Source organism: Aspergillus mulundensis (assembly GCF_003369625.1).
Source record: "Aspergillus mulundensis strain DSM 5745 chromosome Unknown scaffold_14, whole genome shotgun sequence".
Classification (NCBI taxonomy): domain Eukaryota; kingdom Fungi; phylum Ascomycota; class Eurotiomycetes; order Eurotiales; family Aspergillaceae; genus Aspergillus; species Aspergillus mulundensis.
Window position 1 is genome coordinate 972450 of NW_020797902.1, and position 17173 is coordinate 989622.

At 53.3% G+C, this 17173-nt stretch overlaps 7 protein-coding genes across 7 annotated transcripts; 4 read left to right on the forward strand and 3 right to left on the reverse strand.

Annotated features, from left to right (window-relative positions):
• Positions 1 to 2273: 2273 nt before the first annotated feature.
• On the reverse strand, positions 2274 to 3268 carry DSM5745_10288 (uncharacterized protein; the record flags this gene model as incomplete). The annotated part of the gene is made up of 2 exons (XM_026752304.1): positions 2274 to 2793; positions 2847 to 3268. The coding sequence occupies 2 exons, from the start codon at positions 3266 to 3268 to the stop codon at positions 2274 to 2276; spliced, it is 942 nt and encodes a 313-aa protein (XP_026599366.1).
• A 2106-nt stretch (positions 3269 to 5374) lies between these two features.
• DSM5745_10289 (uncharacterized protein) lies at positions 5375 to 6070 on the forward strand (the record flags this gene model as incomplete). The annotated part of the gene is made up of 5 exons (XM_026752305.1): positions 5375 to 5387; positions 5416 to 5632; positions 5680 to 5830; positions 5879 to 5948; positions 6021 to 6070. The coding sequence occupies 5 exons, from the start codon at positions 5375 to 5377 to the stop codon at positions 6068 to 6070; spliced, it is 501 nt and encodes a 166-aa protein (XP_026599367.1).
• A 1274-nt stretch (positions 6071 to 7344) lies between these two features.
• On the forward strand, positions 7345 to 8700 carry DSM5745_10290 (uncharacterized protein; the record flags this gene model as incomplete). The annotated part of the gene is made up of 3 exons (XM_026752306.1): positions 7345 to 7970; positions 8035 to 8281; positions 8335 to 8700. 3 exons carry the CDS (start codon positions 7345 to 7347, stop codon positions 8698 to 8700), a joined length of 1239 nt encoding a protein of 412 aa, XP_026599368.1.
• Positions 8701 to 8991: 291 nt separating this feature from the next.
• On the reverse strand, positions 8992 to 10859 carry DSM5745_10291 (uncharacterized protein; the record flags this gene model as incomplete). The annotated part of the gene is made up of 6 exons (XM_026752307.1): positions 8992 to 8994; positions 9044 to 9302; positions 9351 to 9421; positions 9471 to 9635; positions 10566 to 10595; positions 10647 to 10859. The coding sequence occupies 6 exons, from the start codon at positions 10857 to 10859 to the stop codon at positions 8992 to 8994; spliced, it is 741 nt and encodes a 246-aa protein (XP_026599369.1).
• A 663-nt stretch (positions 10860 to 11522) lies between these two features.
• On the reverse strand, positions 11523 to 12264 carry DSM5745_10292 (ESCRT-III subunit protein VPS24; the record flags this gene model as incomplete). Its single annotated transcript, XM_026752308.1, has 2 exons — positions 11523 to 12161; positions 12217 to 12264. The coding sequence occupies 2 exons, from the start codon at positions 12262 to 12264 to the stop codon at positions 11523 to 11525; spliced, it is 687 nt and encodes a 228-aa protein (XP_026599370.1).
• A 584-nt stretch (positions 12265 to 12848) lies between these two features.
• On the forward strand, positions 12849 to 13738 carry wos2 (Hsp90 cochaperone SBA1; the record flags this gene model as incomplete). The annotated part of the gene is made up of 4 exons (XM_026752309.1): positions 12849 to 12879; positions 13042 to 13367; positions 13422 to 13604; positions 13661 to 13738. 4 exons carry the CDS (start codon positions 12849 to 12851, stop codon positions 13736 to 13738), a joined length of 618 nt encoding a protein of 205 aa, XP_026599371.1.
• Positions 13739 to 14600: 862 nt separating this feature from the next.
• DSM5745_10294 (translation machinery-associated protein TMA46) lies at positions 14601 to 15833 on the forward strand (the record flags this gene model as incomplete). Its single annotated transcript, XM_026752310.1, has 4 exons — positions 14601 to 14657; positions 14719 to 14736; positions 14822 to 15363; positions 15428 to 15833. 4 exons carry the CDS (start codon positions 14601 to 14603, stop codon positions 15831 to 15833), a joined length of 1023 nt encoding a protein of 340 aa, XP_026599372.1.
• Between the last annotated feature and the right edge of the window lie 1340 nt (positions 15834 to 17173).

Here is a 17173-nt window from a genome sequence, read left to right on the forward strand (position 1 = left end):
GGATTCTCACCCTAGATCCATCTTGATATCCACTGCAGATATTGCACAGTAAACAGGTTCCTGGTTCATAGGCATGCTTTGCTTTGACCCTTGACGCACTTCACTATGAGTGCTAGTCAACTAATAGCCAATATTGACCAGCAACGAATCCAAAGATAGCCCAGGCCCGGACAGCTCCAGACCTCGAACTGGCGGTGAATCCACTCCTCTGTGCAGCTGCTTGCTTCGCGTGCATCACGCATGTACCCTTCCGCTAACCCTGCTCCTACAATAACAGCACTGCTGTCCAACCCAACCCCTCGACAGCATGTCAGCAAACCACAAACATAAGTACTGCACCAACCCGCCATCCTCACCCCGGCATCCTAATCCCGGCTCCAGCGGTTGGATTAGGCCGGAACGCAGAACTTCAAGCCCAGGGCTGTTTGCCCTGCGCTGCGCTGTGCTCACTGCTCGCCGCTCGCCGCTGCAGCCGCCGTGACCAGCAGCTGTCAAACCAAACTTTCACCAGGATTCGATCTGCAGCTGTCCCAATCTCCCGATCGCGGGTTCTTTGTTCAACCCCAGCCCCGTCCAAGTCTATCCAACGTTCGCCCGGGTAAAGACCTCTGCATCCCCGGGGCGTCGTCCCGTCCATCCCCGTCCCTCCCGCGGCGTTTTATTTACGGATAGCTCCGCTTGTTTGATCGGCGACGCTAAGGCTCGAGCTCGAGCTTCAGCTCAATGGATGGATCTGAATTCTGAAAGTGAATGTAGATCAGACTCGCGATCTACAGTTACACTTACACCGCGCTCTCGGGTATGTGCATCCGCCGTTGGGGTTGACCGTTGAGGTTGTTGAGTTGTTGCCGGGTTGGATTTGCGGTGAGTTGACCGTCTTTTGCGAGCGATTGTTGCGTCGGCGAGGCGCGTCGTGACTCGCGAGTGAGTTGCCCTCCAGCGTCCTGGGTGTTTGTTGACCTGGCGTCAATGCTTGACATGTCTATTGCCGGGTTGAGATGAGGGTTGCGGTGAAGCGGAAGAATCATTGACGGAGGCGGGTATCCTTGGTCATGGCTGACTTCGTCTCGCTTGCCCTTCTCATGGTAACCGCGCCTGCTATCCTCCTACGCGCTTAGATGTTTCTCGAGCTGCTCACTACCATAGTACGCGGACAAGCATGATGGCAGGAGGCTGAGGCTCGTCCTTTTGGCGTTGAACGTTGACAACCCCAGCAGACGCGCCCTCAGAAGCTCAGACTGGAGGCAACTAATATTTTGGAAGGTAAGTGCGACACCATTACTAGCTGGACCTTGCCCCGGATCTCGACGGTTCCATATCCCTTCAGTCTCTGTACGACCAGGTTCTTCTATCCCATTAACCGAAATAAGATCTCGCTTAATGAAGCAGCTAATCTCCGGGCTCTATGACCATCTACTTGCTCAAGCCCGGCTTCGAAGGACGGGAGATACGAAACGGCTCTAGCTTCGAAGCCTGTTCTTTATCTGTTTGATTGCATCCTTAAAGTTAGTAAGTTACCCTCTAGTTCCGTGCCTATGATCGCCCTATCTGGGGTAAATATACGGCCACAAGCCCGATCAGCGACCAGGATGTGTGGAGATCCCATACCTATCCGGGCATCAGGATTCGGATCTAACCTCCCTCTTTCATTCCGGAACTCGTTGCATAACGCCGGGCCCAGTCTGACTCGGTGCGCTACCTTCAACCCCTATGCTCCGTTATCTACTGGTAAGCCCCGGCCATCGACCGGCCTCTGTTGGGCTGGATATGGTGGCTTCCCATCTGGTCGTTGCTCCGCAGGAATCTCGAAAACAATGGATTGATTCCATGCGCAGTATCCAGCCCGGCGGTTGCGGTATTAAGCCTAGCAAGCCCTAGCGCAGCGCTGGTATGATTATATCCGTATCCGTACCTCAGTTGGAATGCATGGGTGTTGGGAACCGAGCCTGGGGATTACGGTACGTTCGCGCTGATGTGCCGGCCGAGGGGACGGCAGTCTTCCATCATGCTTCCACCGTCTGGTCCTCTTATATACTCGACCCGGTCCATAGACATGAGGTCTGGCGCAGGGGCCGTCCAGCTTAGCCGTAGCCCTTATTTGTGTCCGACTGATGTGCTGGGACTCGAAGCGGGTGAGGCGGACGAAGGCGGGAGTTCAAGCTCATTACTCGGCAGTCGCGGGCGTTTGTCTTTGAGTGTTCATCTGAAGAGCAGCGGCTGTGGACGTCAGACTCTAGATGAGCTCGTTACCATTACCAAAGGTATATACATCGTTATACCAAGAAAGCAAGACTCAGCACGAAGTCAAGAAGAGTAACCCACCCGACAACCCGAACGTTCGCTGCAGCGCCATCCTCAGGACCCGTTGAGGTGGAGGACGTCCCATTCGACGACGCTCCACTGGCGTCTGAGCTCTCGCTCGTATTATCGGCACTGCTTTCAGCTGTACTAGCAGCCTTCACAGCTGCATCGGCATCCGCTCCAATCTCAACGCCCTTGATCCCTGTCTTGAACGTTCCATTCCCAGCTAGACACTCGCTTGCCGTGTTCCACGCCGTATCCATTTGTCCCTGGAGGACGGCGTGCTGGGTAAGGATGTTGCGGTATTTATCAGTCACCGTGCTTCGCCCGTTCTTGCCGTAGTAGACGTCCGCGGCGTATTCGTTTCCAAACGCCCACTCGCTGTATGGGTACTCGTGCTGGTTATACCGGTATGCGATGGCGCAGGACCAGGAGCAGTCGAATGTGATGGGGATGACGGAGGATTGGGTGATGTAGCAGTTCTCGCCGTTCCTGGTTTTTATCAGTATGCGCACGAAATTCGAGATGATGCGTGAATGACATACTCGTCCTCTGCGCAAGACCGCATGAGCATGTACTCGAAAATCCTCCCCACTGTGACGACAGGAATATTCTTGAACTCCATTTCTCCCCATTTTCCAACGCCCTTGAGCGCCGCATCGGTATCCTCTGAGCACTTTCCTTCGACGTTGTGGATATAGCTCGTCAACGAGTCGTGGCAGGTTTTCGTGCATGTGTCTGTGAAGTTGGAGAACTCCATGTACGGGAGAAAGGCGCGGGTTTCGCCTGCGGAGACGAGGGCAACGAGGTACTCGTCGCATGCGATTTCGGCGCTGTAGGCTTTCTTGCACGCTTGGGAGGTGGTATTCGCGAGGGCGCCGGTGGTGTACGACCAGTATTCGGAATTCGTATCGAGGGAGAAGGCGTTGGTGAGGGAGAGCAGCAGGAGCGAGCTGAGAAGTAGCATCTTGACAGAATGAAAAGTAAAAAGGTGTTAAGGATAGTAAGAAGTACAAGGGTAACGATGGACTTGGGTCGGACTGCGCGAATGGCTATACCAGGCTTCTGATCATGGTGAATTCAGAGTTGATCTGAGAGGAAAGATGAACGAGAGCAGTCATTTTAGCCCCGGAAAGTATGGCCGTGGTTTAGGCATCGCTTAGCTTGAGGCTGTCCAAATCTGGACCCTGACCGAAGCTAAAGTGGCTCGATCCGCTGGATCTCACGGCGAACTTTTCGACGGTTGCGTGTCACCGACAACGAGAGAAATGAATGTAGGGTCGAGCGAAGGACGTCAGAAACGCGACCTACAAAGGCGCAGTATCTGGAGAGAGACCCTTGTACTCCGTACGCGTGGAAGGGAAACAGCATCGAGCGTCGAACTCCATGAGGCGCCACCCTCCCAGCAATCCTAGTCCCGGCTCAGGAACATGATCCGAACCAATAACAAGCTGTAGATTCAATGAGATCTTGGAACATGTGGAGAAGTCCCTTTCAACGCGAATGAACTGCTGGAGACGCAGGAGTCAGCGCTGGCCTCAGCCAGGCAAGAGGACGACCGACCTTTGGGCACTGACAGCCAGGAAAGCGCAATCGTGGCTAGCCCAACATCGACTCAGGAAGTGGAGGGCGCCAAGAGGTGCAGCGATGCTGGAAATAGAATCGAGCGCACACAACTCAGACTCTCCTTCATCCATCATATTCATAGCACCATCATAGCACAACGATCGGCGGCTATTTCATCTTCATCCATGTCCGCGCGTCGGAAGATGCCCTGAAGCTGGCCAAGGACTCGCACGTCCGATCGCATGCGACGCGCCGCCAGTGGAACCAGTTCGAAGAAGTGGACAGTCTCAGGCTGCTAAAAAGGCTAAGGCGCAAGGGACCAAGGACAAGCAGCAGTGTCTAGTGTCTGGACAAATTGTCCGGCAAGACCCTCATTCCACGCAGCCGATGTACTTCGGCCTACCTATCCCACGCCCGTTGGCCCCTTTCGGTCATACCCAGTCGCTGGCGGCCTATCCTACCCCAACTGGTTGATCATTGTGTGTAGTCAGTCACCCACTGCCCGATAAGACTTCGTTTAACCTGGAGCAGATCTCATGAGCATGGCGGTAGACATCCCCGAGCTGGATCAGCCAGGCAATAGAGGCCTCCTTCGCACCGACTGGTTTCCCCTTGTCATGACCGAGCCGTCGCTCTTCCTGGTCATCGTCCTACTCGCTGCTTCAGAGACAACGGAAATGAAACTGCAATTGCTTGGGCTGCGATGCGATGCAGTACAGGCTGTCAATACATCTTTGGAGCTCCACCCGTCCGGTGTGAGCGATGCCTTGATAGCCTGATAGGCGCGATTGCGAACATGGCGAGCTATGAAGCAATGTATGGCAATCTGGACGACTATGCGATTCACATGCAGGGGTTGAAACGCGCAGTTGAGCTTCGCGGGGGGTTCAGCTCTCTGGGTCTCGGTAGTCTCCTGCGGCGCATTGTGATCTAGATCGACCGCAATGGCGCGTTTTTGAATGGATCAACACTGTATTTTCCCGGCGAAACCTTTGCACCAGGCCAGCCATTGCCGGATCGAGCCCTGCGCATTTTATAGGAGCGCAGTAGTCGTTCTACGGAGTACGCAGTTGGGTGCAATATCATGATTCCCATTCCTGCAGAAGCTTTGAGAAACCAGTGATCTGGCACCGACTGGGGTGACCTCCTAAAAGGGTTATCACAACATAGCCCCCAGACCATTCCGGACGCGGTTATCACATTCCTCCAGGTCCTTCATGATCTTGATGCCTCAGCTCAACTCGATGTACACCCTTCGGCCTGCATTATCAAGGTCAGCCTGTCATACTAACGGGTTTATACGGCCATGGTCTGTAACGTGGATACCAAGACTGGATCGCCTTGATTATACGCAGGCCACAGGGTGTACTGTTCATGGTTTCCTTAACTCCAGGAGTATGTTAGCCAAGAAGAGGGAGATGATTACCTCTCGTCTTGCAGCTACTCACTCGAGTTAACCATCAACCACCTCTCAGTTCGTCTAACCATTTACCATACAACCGGAACAATGGCTCGCCCAGGTTGCTCGCAAGCTTGCTGCCTCCGAAGCCAACCTCGCCCTTTACTATCACTCGTCCAGCAGCCAGTCCGACGCCAGCAAAATCGAAGCAGAACTGAAGCAGTCTGGGAAGGTGGTGACCTGCCAAGGCGACCTGACCTCCGCTGTCGCCGTTATCAAGCTGTTTGAGGACGTCAAGCGCAGGCTTGGCAAGGCGTTGAAGAAGCCCATCACAGAGATTACGGAGGAATACGATACGATATTTGCGTAGGTCTCCGCCCCCTTTCTGTTATGATTTGGCTAATATAACTCAGCGTCAACTCCAAGGCTGCATTCTTCGTCCTGAAGCCAGCCGCCAAGCACGTCTCTGACGACGGAAAGATCATCATCATCGCCACGGCCTTGCCTTTACCGGACACTACACCTCATACGCTGGTAGCAAAGCACCGGTTGAGCACTTACTTGGTATGCCCTCTTCACTTTTGTTTGTTTATCACTACTAACAACCCACAGCGGTGTCTGCAAGGAACTCCAGTCCCGCCGCGTCAGCGTCAACAACATCGCCCTTGCCCCATGGATAATCGTACGATATCCTGTCCCATATTTTCACTAAAAGACAAGCTAACCTGCCTACCTAGCCTTCTTCTACCCTCAGGTGGCTTTAAGGCAGTGAAGTTCCTCAAGGCCAACGCAGTGGGCGGATGACTTACTTTGGTCGAGAATATTGCGCTCATTGTTCGCTTTCTCTGCACAGAGGGGACTTGGATCACTGGCCAGCCTATCTTCTTGAACGGTGGATACACTACTCGGTAATAGCTGTTTGGTCTAGCTTGTTGTTTCGGGAATTAATATCATGATCTTTGTTGTCGTATATCCAATGATTAAACTTAAGCCGGCAGACGTACAAGGGGTGCTTGCGCCTGAATTTAAGCTGTCTGTAGACCTTGAGATTGATGATTCATACTGATTTTGACCTAATATATATGTTAACAACTTAACATGCATAGATATTCTGATTTTCTTTTTTAATTTGCCTACCTTACCATACCTCAAAGCCTCAGTGCCTCACTGATAGATACCAGATAGTCTTGATGCTCAGATCGAACAGGCGAAGGTTGTGAAACACAGTCCTAGTCTCGGAATCCCCAATACACAAGCTATTATTTCACGGAGCATGCACGCACCCCGTATAATACCTTGACATGGACGGAAAAGCCCACCGCAGTTCCCTGACGCCTGAGGTCGGAATCCAGATCCGTGCAGGTGGCGAACGAGGACGCGGCTGTCTGCTCCGCAAACCCACTGCAGATGAGGTCCTCTTCGCAGCGAGCAGAAGAAGATCGGATTGTACCATACTATACGTCCAGCCTCAGCCTCAGCCACCTCAGCAGCCGGGACCGTTTCAGTCAAGCACCTCCATCCAGGGCTCGTTTGACAAAGATCCGAGATCTTGCAGGTAGACCGTCTGTGTGACCCAGGCGCCACTGGTCGTGCTATGTATAACCCCCACGCTTCAGCGTTCCTTGGTGATGGTGCATATAGAGTTTGCATAAAGGACGGCTACCGTGCCGCATACGGTATCAGCATGGCATAAGGGCGAGTGACTCAACGCACCTCCCAATGGTTGAGACCAGGCCAAGGACAAGGACAGTCTTCTCGAACGATACTCTGCTTTGCTTCGTTTCTTGCAGCTCGTAGTTCGCGGTCGTTGATGCCGAGGGCCGTTGTCGAGCTTCGAAGGTAGGGCCGGGCGGGGCGTTCTAACATCGATATCTATCAGGGGACGAAAGAAAGGTGACCGGTGACTGTAAGAAGCTTTAAAGGCCAGCAGAACCGGCGCCCAACCTTATAGGCTCAACTCATCCAGGTCTTCCTCGTCCCAACCCATCGCAATCTGCTGCGCGCCACAGTCGCACCTTCCCTCCGCAACCACCATCTCAACAAGCACCCGCTTTTCTATCCCAAACCCCATCATCAACATGCACCCATCCCTCAACAAGGCCTACCGCGACATAGTCCGCCTCCACGATCAAGAAACGACTCTGACAACACTAACAGCCGCCCGCAACCTCGGAGTCAACATCCGCATCGTCGAACAGCCACAGTCCTTGTCATCAATATCCTCTTCATCCTTCAAGCAACCGGTCCCCTTCAATCCGTGCTTCTTCCTCCCTCCTAAAGCTAAAGCACCAGCAAGCTCGACCTCCAAGCCCAGAACAACCCGCATCCCAGAGCTCATCCGGGGTAGAAGTGAAAAGCCCATGCACGAATGTGTGACCTGTGCTTCGAAATCCTGCGAGCCGGGTGGATCTTCGTCGCCTGCAACCTCTACTTCGCCTTTTCTTTCGCGCCAGAGGTGTTTGCAGTCTTCATCCACCTCGTCGTCTGGTTCTGGTGTGCGTTCGTCCTGTTCTTCCTCCCTTGTGTCGAGGACTTTGGATGGTGATGGTGATTCGCTTTCGTCTTCGTCTTCGTGTTCGGGGAGTAGCGGCGATGGAATTGAGAGCGAGGGTGGGCCTATGGTGAAGACTTTGGCTGAGATGAAGGGGTTCTCTGTGCCTAAGCTCCCTACTTTAGGGAAGAGGCCAGTCTTAACGGCGAACGGGTAAGTGACACAACCCTTTGGGCTTCCTTCGAAGTTAGCAAGCTGACAAAGAAAATATTTTCAGGCCAGTAATGAAGGGAAAATACCGGCAAGACCAAGCCGTTGCGCTGCACGAAGACGACAAGTGGAAGATTATCCAGGTCCTCGAAGACACCTCATACACCTGGCCACACGCTATCATCGAGATGATCGTCAACTCTCGCGGTCTATTGGACGGGTCAGTTCTGACGGCGTCTGAAGTCAGAGCGATACTGCGGGTCATGAAATTGCGTATGGAGTTGAGCCAGTATCAGCACCATCCGTGTCTTCCGGTATGTTGGCCTGAATTCCTTCGTCTCCCAAATAATGACCCTAAAGGGTATAGGTGCTTGCCCTTTCATATGTTGCAACCGGACACGGACCAAACATTGAGTATCGATCGGGACGAATCATCCAGGCACACCATGATGGTGAACAGCTGGTGATTCAGTATTCGCAGCGGCACGACCTCTACACCGCGCAAGGGGCGCCTGTGTCTCTTGACAAGTTCCTTCGTTACTACTTCAGCGAGCCGGTGAAAACGGGTGCTTTGGGTGGCGAGGAGGATGTAGGGGAGTCTTGGAAACTGCTGCAGTGGAATATGGGAACCAAACGCCGTCGTGACTCGAGCGACGGTGACGATATCCCGACAGATGAGGACAAGGAAGACCGGTCTTTCCGTCGTTGGTTCAGTAAGAGGCTGGTGCTTTAAGGGCAATTATTTGTTTACGTTTTTGTGTGTTTCTATGTGTTGGATAGTTATTCATGAGAAATCCATTGGCTTATAGCATAACATACACGCAGTCACCCAACCTCCCGGACGATCGAAGTAGGCGAAAAATCAATGCAAAATAAAAGACAACCGAGGGGATAATAGAAGACATAGGGAGAAAATGATCATATTAAGAAGAGACGAATCCGAAAGTAGGCTCGAAAGCGTGTGCGACTAGGTGAACGGATGAAATGGCGAGTCAATCGGCCGGTTTCAGAACGCAATGCCAGTTTACTAGAGACATATTAGTCGCATCCTCGCGATATTGGCATGAAGAACTTACCGAAATCTCAGCCATGCCGATGTCTTCACCACCGGCGGGCTGCTGGGGAGCGGCGGCACCGGCGTTGGCGTCCGGAGCGCCGTTCTCGTTGGGAGCGTTCCAGTAGTCGACCATGTCGGCGTCCAATTCTTCGGCCGTCTTGGGCTTGGGACGGTTGGTGCGTGCCTTGCCACCGCGACCACGCTTGACACCACGTGCACCTCGGGCGGTGTTGGCGTTCTTCGCGTTGGTTGCCGGCTTGGGCTGCGGCTTGTTCTGACTGGAAGACATGAGCTGCTGGTTCAACACAGGAGGACGGAGGACTTACGCGACACGATCACCCAGAGGCTTGGGTGCAGCAACTGTAGGGGCGTGCGAGGCGTCGACAATAACCTCGATCTTGGAATGGTCAGCGAGGAAAAGATCAATAACGCAAAGAAGGTCTAACCTTCATGGGTCGTCCATCGACGAGAAGTCCATTCAGCTCATTCGCGGCCTTGGAACCCGTGCCGGGGTCCCTGAAGACGATTGAAGCGATTCCACGGCTGGTGCCGTTTTGGTTGTAGGTGAGCATGACTTTCTTGACCGGACCTGCGGACTTGTTGAAGTATTCCTATTGGAACAAGGAAAGAGAATCAGTACGTCGGCTCAAAGAGATATGAAAACGCGTCAATGGTGCCGCCGCGGTCGCAACAAAGAAACGACTCCAAGTCGACAGCAAAGAGCATCAGCGAGCGCACAGCGATGGTTAGTTAGTCAGTTGGCAGCGAGCGAGCAAATCAGCAAGAAAACCCCATGAGCCAGTGAAAACCCTTCATCTCGCCCATCGCCAACATGATGCAAGAAATCATACCCCCCCAAGGACATTCCGCTAAAGCCGACATCGTAGTGAGCCCTTGGCCACACTCAAGAAATTCCCGACAGGAAGAGGGCAATGAGCGAGATCACCGCTGACTGACAATTCCGCGGGCCGTTCATGCGGCAGAAAGAAACATGTGATGCCCAAATATGGCCTTGCAAGGGCCGATTCAGCGACATATAATATCGCACTCCCAGGAAGGGAGGATGGCGAAGCGCACGTAACCCCGTAGTACCAACCCAGCCATATGGACTAGGGGACGTGGCTTCAAGAAGCGCGTTGACTTCCTGATTCACTGCTGGTATGCTGATGCACTCGCTGACGCCCAAGACCCAAGACATGAAGTATGCTGGCACGAAAAGCGGGCTGATTATGGTGGTATATTTCAACTCTCACCAAAGCGCTGTCTGCAACGGGATCAAGCAGAAGTTTTGGCAGATTCCAATGCAAGATACGCGTTTGCAAGACATAGGCAAACTCGACTTCCATCGCCCGCGGTACCGTAGTGAGGGTTATGCAGAGCGATCGATCTGGAAGGAGAAACTGCCGGCGCGAAACGAAGCGACCACCACGGTATGTGAGACGTGGCGGGGTCGAATGCGTATAGGAGCCGCTGCGACCGGAGGCTTCGAGGAAAAGACACGGCGATAGAAACCCAAGGCGAAGGCCTCTCGATCAACATACCTTGATACTGGCCTCATTCACGTCGGAAGGCTGGCGAAGGTTAGTTATCGTTATTTTATGATTCCAAGGAATAATCCTTACCAAGCCGCTGACCATGATCTTGCTTTCAGTCGGCGCAGGGTGCCCACTGTGGACAGCCTTTGCAGCAGGCTTAGCACCCTTTGTGGTCTTCCTCACTCCTCCAACTGGAACGGCTGCGTTTGTAGCCTTGCCGCGGCGAACATTGCGGCGACCGCGCGGCTGACGACGGTTGACGAGGATCTCGTCCAAAGACTTATCAAGCTTGGTAGACATGGCTGGTAGATGAAGATGTCGAAAGGAAGCGCGAAGTAGATGGTTATAAGATGGGTGGCTGACGTTGGGCGCGAAAGCTGGGGTGGCGCCTGTCGTGTTTGTCCTCAAAAAAGGGCGCGTAGCAACGGGAAAGATGGGCGCGACACAACCAATTGCAGGCAGACTATCCAGTCGTAGTAGCAAGGAGGATTGATAATTTGTGAATTGGTAGTCTCTGTGAGATGATGGATGTTGATGGGGAAGGGAGGAAGGACGGAGGATGATAAGGACAGAAGCAGGTTTGGATGGGCCAGAAGGGGAAGGCGGAGTGAAGAATCCCGTGACTGGAGCCTACACTAGTACAAATCCGGTGACGGTGCCTGCTGGTGTAACAGCTCGTACGGGTATAAACTATAAGACTGAAATGAACTTGGCATTTATAGCGTATAAGGCTATAATGAGAAACAGCGCGCGAAGAGTACATTGTAAGTATGGGATTGTATAATGGAAATCAAGCGGAAAAGCATCCTCCATCATTCTGCATCCAGGCCAGCTGTTTGGCAGAGTTGTGAAACAAATCGTGATAAAAACATAATAGACGATCTACCGCGCCAAACTCCATGAGCACAATTGACATAATGAGCCCTCGCATCGTATGTGTAGCCAACAACCAAGGTCTCTCGTCTAGCTCTTCAAAGCTTCTAGACGTCCCCTCATCTGCGCAAGGGCGGCTTCCTGGTCTTCGAACTCTTCTTCGGCCTCCTGAGGCTCCTCCAAAGGTCTTTCCGGCTTGACATCCTCCACCTGGGACAGCTTGCCCTGCAGGATCTCTTGTAGAATCTTGTCGACCTCCTCGTCGGCCTCTGCTTCTTCGTCCTCGAGAAGCTCGTTATTTGGAATAGCGTCGTCCACCATTTCTTCAATGATGCCGGCGCGGACCAACTCGGTGGCAAGCTGATGCATCGTCGCGGACAGCTGCGGGAGACGAATCAATGTGTTCACGTCCTTCATTATCCCTGTCGATTTTTGCAGGCTGCCCTGGATCTTCCGCACCGCGAACGCTTCATTGACCTGCATCTGAACGCTCTGTAGCTGTGCCCGGCTGGTTGCTAGACGAGTTGACTGTCTTCGGACCCGGACCAGTTCCCGTGCGAGCGTCTTCGCTTCGAGGTTGGCCTGCTTTGCGCGGGCTGGGTTGCGCTGAGCGCGCTTCGACGCCGTTACGATGGTCTGCCGCGTTCTGCTGTCGAGTGACTTGAGCTGAGCGATGTCGCGGTCTAGTTGACGGGTATTTTGGCGGATGAGCTGGTTACACTTTCGCATCTGCCGACGTAAAGGAGTTAGCATGCGATGAGGAAGCGGTCATCACTCAACGAACCTGTGTCTGGGGATCCGGGCCGAAGAAAACAGCCTTGAGGGACTCCATATTGGCAATCCCTCGCTCTTGCGGTGCCAAACAGACAAATCCGAATATCGGTTCTGTCTGCCTGTCAACGCACTGGGGTATCAGGCAAGTCTCGGGTTCCCCAAAGTGGAGCGGGGTATGATGCGATGCGGTAGAGTTGGATTTCGAAGCACGGGGTATCACGGATTGTTGTGGAAAGTAAAATTTGCGCAGCTCATGCGTCTAGTTAGTTTTTCTCGCAAAGGTTCGCATATCAGGTCATCGTGCGGTTGGCATCGCCGTGAGCCTCTGGCCCAAGTTGGACCGCCAAGCGCAAGGCCAAGATACCTGCCTGAGCCCTGAGGCTGCAGTCCATGACGTCCCGGTAGGATGAGGGGAGCTATGCAAACACGGCAAACACACTCAGCAGGTTCCAGTACTTTCCAAAGATTCTAGCACTGTTTCGGTGGTGATCATCGGCTCTAAGAGAGGCTGGATTTCAGAGTCTCTTGCTCCTCACTACTGCACCTTCCCTTCCAGATTTCTGATTCTACTATCATCATCGACTGAAACCGCCTAATTCGCAAACATCTCCATTCCTCATTCTAATTCCGTCTCTCATAATCATGTCAGACCTCCCCCAACACACTCCCGAAGGTACGTATGCCTGCGGTGTCTCGTTCTTCCCCGCTTCCGCTGCATCGGCTGTGTGCATTCTGGCATCACTGTCAAAAGTCCCTGGCGATCTACTTTAATTGGCATCCTGCAGTCTCTCAGATTGTTTTCACTTGTGCAAGGTGCTAATTTGCGGCGTAACAGTCACATGGGCTCAGCGCTCCTCTGCGACCGAACCCGAGCGCAACTACCTCTACGTGAGCATCAAGGCTGCTGATGTGCCCAAGTCCGACGCGAAGCTCGACATCACTGCCAACAATGTCACATTCACCGGTCCCTCCAAGAAGGGCGTAAAATACCACGTTTCTCTCGACCTGTACGCCGAGATTGAGCCCGAGAACAGCAAGGTGAACCACAGCGACCGCGAGGTTGAGCTTGTCCTGCGCAAGAAGGAGCTGAAGGAGGAGTACTGGCCTCGTCTTCTGAAGGAGTCCAAGAAGGTCCACTTCCTCAAGACGGACTTCGACAAGGTATTACTCTGTTAATCTTGGCCTTAGTATAGCAGGTGTGCTGACTATTGGTAGTGGGTTGATGAGGACGAGCAGGATGAGGCGCCCGAAGACGACTACGGCAACCAGTTCGGTGGGTTTGACGGCGCTGACCAGGGCGGACTTGGAAACATCGACTTCTCGAAGCTTGGCGGCCTTCCCGGCATGGGCGGCGCCGGCGCTGACCTGGGTAGCATGGATGCTGAGGCCGAGGACGAGGTATGTTTTGGAAATTAATTTTTTCTGGATTGTCGCCAGCTGACATTGCAATTTAGGATGACGACGAGATGCCTGAGCTTGAGGAAGCTGATACCAAGGCCGGGGATAAGTCCAAGATCCAGGAGCTCTCGTAAACATTGGTCTTTTTGGAGGATTTGAAGTTGAGGGAACAGGCGCGCAGAAGTGCTTTACGTATAATGGACGGCATAGCTGATGATTCTCACGATCATACATAACGCAGTTGACACCCGGTATCTGGATAGTGGCCAGCGCTTACGTCGCGCTCGGTCTGTCTTAGCTAGGAAAATGCCTACAAGGGCATCAAAAGAAATTCAACGTTACTATTTGTACAAACATCAAGTCAATGTAAAGCTCATTATGTTCGTATTGCATGTAACAGGCCGGATCTGCTTTTCTCATCAGAAACTAAGATGTTATTCGGGTTTCGTAGCGTTTCGGTCAGAAGTATATATTTTGGCACCAGGTTAGTGCCTGTAGCTAGATCACAAACTCTGATTATTTGGGAAATATGCATGATATATAAGGGTACCGTGCGACATTGAGTCTTCCCCAAAGTGTCGACATTCCTCTTTAGGTACTTCGTAGGCTGTTGGTTGGTAAAGACCGCAGGGCAAATCGATTGGTGGAGGGCGATTATGTGAAGCCTGAGTTTTGCCCGCCACACTGTACCCAGGGCGTCGAAACCCACACCGAATGTGGAGGAGAACTTGCAACCTACAACCACCTGTGCCATCACAACTATCGTTGACTCCGGCGGGACTTGATTGTCCTCTTTCACCTTTCACTCATATAGAATAGGTATTTCCCCTTTTGAGTCTTTCCTCCCCGGTTAGATTTTGTCATCCCGCTTTTCTCTCCGCCATCCGCCCCTCCACGACGCTAATCGCGACTCAACTAGGCCGAGTTGAGCGCACCATCTATCGGACATCTTTTTTACTACACAGCATATAGAAAGGATACACAAAAATCGCCATCATGCCTCCCAAGAAAGCTGATGCGCCTAAGAAGAAGAAGGCCACTGTCGATGACAAGGTTCGTGATCGTCCGAAAAAGCTTTTCGTCAGGGCACCACTAACAGTGATCTCGTGAACAGACCTTTGGCATGAAAAACGTACGTCACCGCGCCCTACTCTTCAAAGCGTCCTATCCTCTCGCCCAATGCTTCAACGACATCCACTAACGCAATTACCCTGCAGAAAAAAGGTGGAAGCGCCAAGAAACAGATCGCCCAGCTCCAGGCCCAAGCCGCGTCCAGCAAGAACGCCGATGAAAAACGAAAACAGGCCGAAAAGGACCGGCGCGAGGCCGAGAAGAAGGCTTCCGAGCAGGCGAAGAAGGAGGCCATGGAGCTTTTCAAGCCCGTCCAGGTGCAGAAGGTCCCCTTCGGCGTTGATCCCAAGACTGTGCTTTGCCAGTTCTACAAGCAGGGCCACTGTGAGAAGGGGCGCAAGTGCAAGTTCAGCCACGACTTGAACGTTGAGCGCAAGGCGGCGAAGAAGGATCTCTACACTGACTCCAGAGAGGCGGAGGAGGAAAAGAAGAAGGCTGATACTATGGAGCAGTGGGATGAGGAGAAGCTTCGCTCTGTCGTTCTCAGCAAGCACGGCAACCCGCGGACGACCACTGACAAGGTCTGCAAGTATTTTATCGAGGCGGTCGAGAACCAGAAGTACGGATGGTTCTGGGTGTGTCCGAACGGAGGCGACAAGTGCATGTACAAGCATAGTTTGCCGCCTGGGTATGTTGCCACTCTAAACTCCAAAGCGAAACATCCGGTATGGTCGAAAACTAACGAATTCTAGATTCGTTCTCAAGACGAAGGAACAGCGTGCGGCCGAAAAGGCCCTTATGGACAAGTCGCCGCTCAACACTCTTACCCTGGAGGACTGGCTCGAAAGCGAACGACACAAGCTTACCGGGGAGTTGACACCCGTCACACCCGAGACTTTCGCCAAGTGGAAGAAGGACCGCATAGACAAGAAGGCCGCAGAGGAACAAGCCCGGAAGGCCAAGGAAGACACTGGACGATCATTATTCGAGAGCGGTAACTGGCGGACAGAAGACAGCGAGGAGGAATCGGATGACGAAGACGACGGGACCTGGAACCTTGCTGCGTTACGGCGGGAGACCGAGGACATCCGCGAGAAGAAGGAAGAGGAGCGTTTGGCGAAGCTGCATGGCGAGCCAGTGCCAGGGGGTGAGGAGTGAGCCATTGTCGAGATCTCCAAGTGACGAGGGCGCTTGGAAGATTGGGTTCTGGAACCCGTCCCATACTGGCAACGGCCCGTGCCGTTGTCCAGCTCATTATGGTGAGGTCGTGCTGGCTATCAGCCTGCTTTACGGGGTAGCCATTGCGATCGGGTCTCGGGCTGAGTGGTTGGTGAACGCTGGTGTTTGCCGTCTTTATCCATGCCCTGTACAGCCATAGAGTGGTTATTGAGACATGGAGAAGACTCAGCGCAGCAGCGCACAAGGTTGGAATGAATCATTGTGTTGGAGGATAAGCCTGCCTGACACGATATGATCTTATGCTAGATGTACGTAAATGGATGTTTCTACGCCAGGCGTGAAGGAGCATAGATTGCCATCAATCAATTCCTTCGTCTTCAGCTGAGTTCGGTCCATCCATCTCGGTTCATTGATGACCGAGAGATAAGTCCGTAATGCTCGTGTGTGAGCAGGTCACCTGATTCCCCCGCACTCGGCCAGACCCTGAGGATCCGGAGGAAGCTCCCAAGGTCCCAAGACCAGAGCTCAGACGCACACTAACCACTAGCCACTGCCCGCTGCTCCAGTAGCCTAATTCTATTGAACACCAGCAGGATTCTCCTCCTCTTGTCATCCAGCTCATCATTTCGGAGCATAAGCTGCCCAGCCTCGCTGCCTTAGTGGTACGACTGCCGGCCAGATGTCACTGTGACTGCCAAGGGCTCAGCATGGGTTCTTCCACCAATGGTCCGGACACTTCTTTGTCGGAAGTCAGCGACTTGCATGGCACACGTGGATGGACGGGGAGACGAGATGACAGAATCGAATCGGCGCGCACTCAATCGGTTTTGGCCCCATCATCTGATATTGGGGTGTACAAGGCACAAGCGGCAAGCCCGAGGCGCTCTCGCTATCTCATGCCGTTTGCTGACTTGCCTGGGACTCGCTCGGGATTCGACCCAATGTCCCCGTCGTTGCATCGATTGCCATGTTGCCTGAGCCTGAAACCGCTGACTGCAGATGCTACTCTCGCTCTTGTTCGTGGTGGCTCAACCAAGCTTGTCACGCGTGCTGGGAGGGCTCAGTGGCTCACACCCCGGTCTGGGCGCGGGGAAGTGGTCGGTTCCTTGATTGGGGCCATTGCGAGCAGACCAAGAAACCGCGGGCGAGTGGCGTCCACTAGAGGGCTGGGGAGCTCCTAACTATGAAATTCCTGTCTGGAATCCAAACCCAATGGGTGCAGCTGAATACGACGTTGCACTGCGGCTGTTATATGGTGCGCGACATTAGCATCGCTGGTATTGTGAGGGGGATGGGATGGGATGGATCGTGTCCTGGCC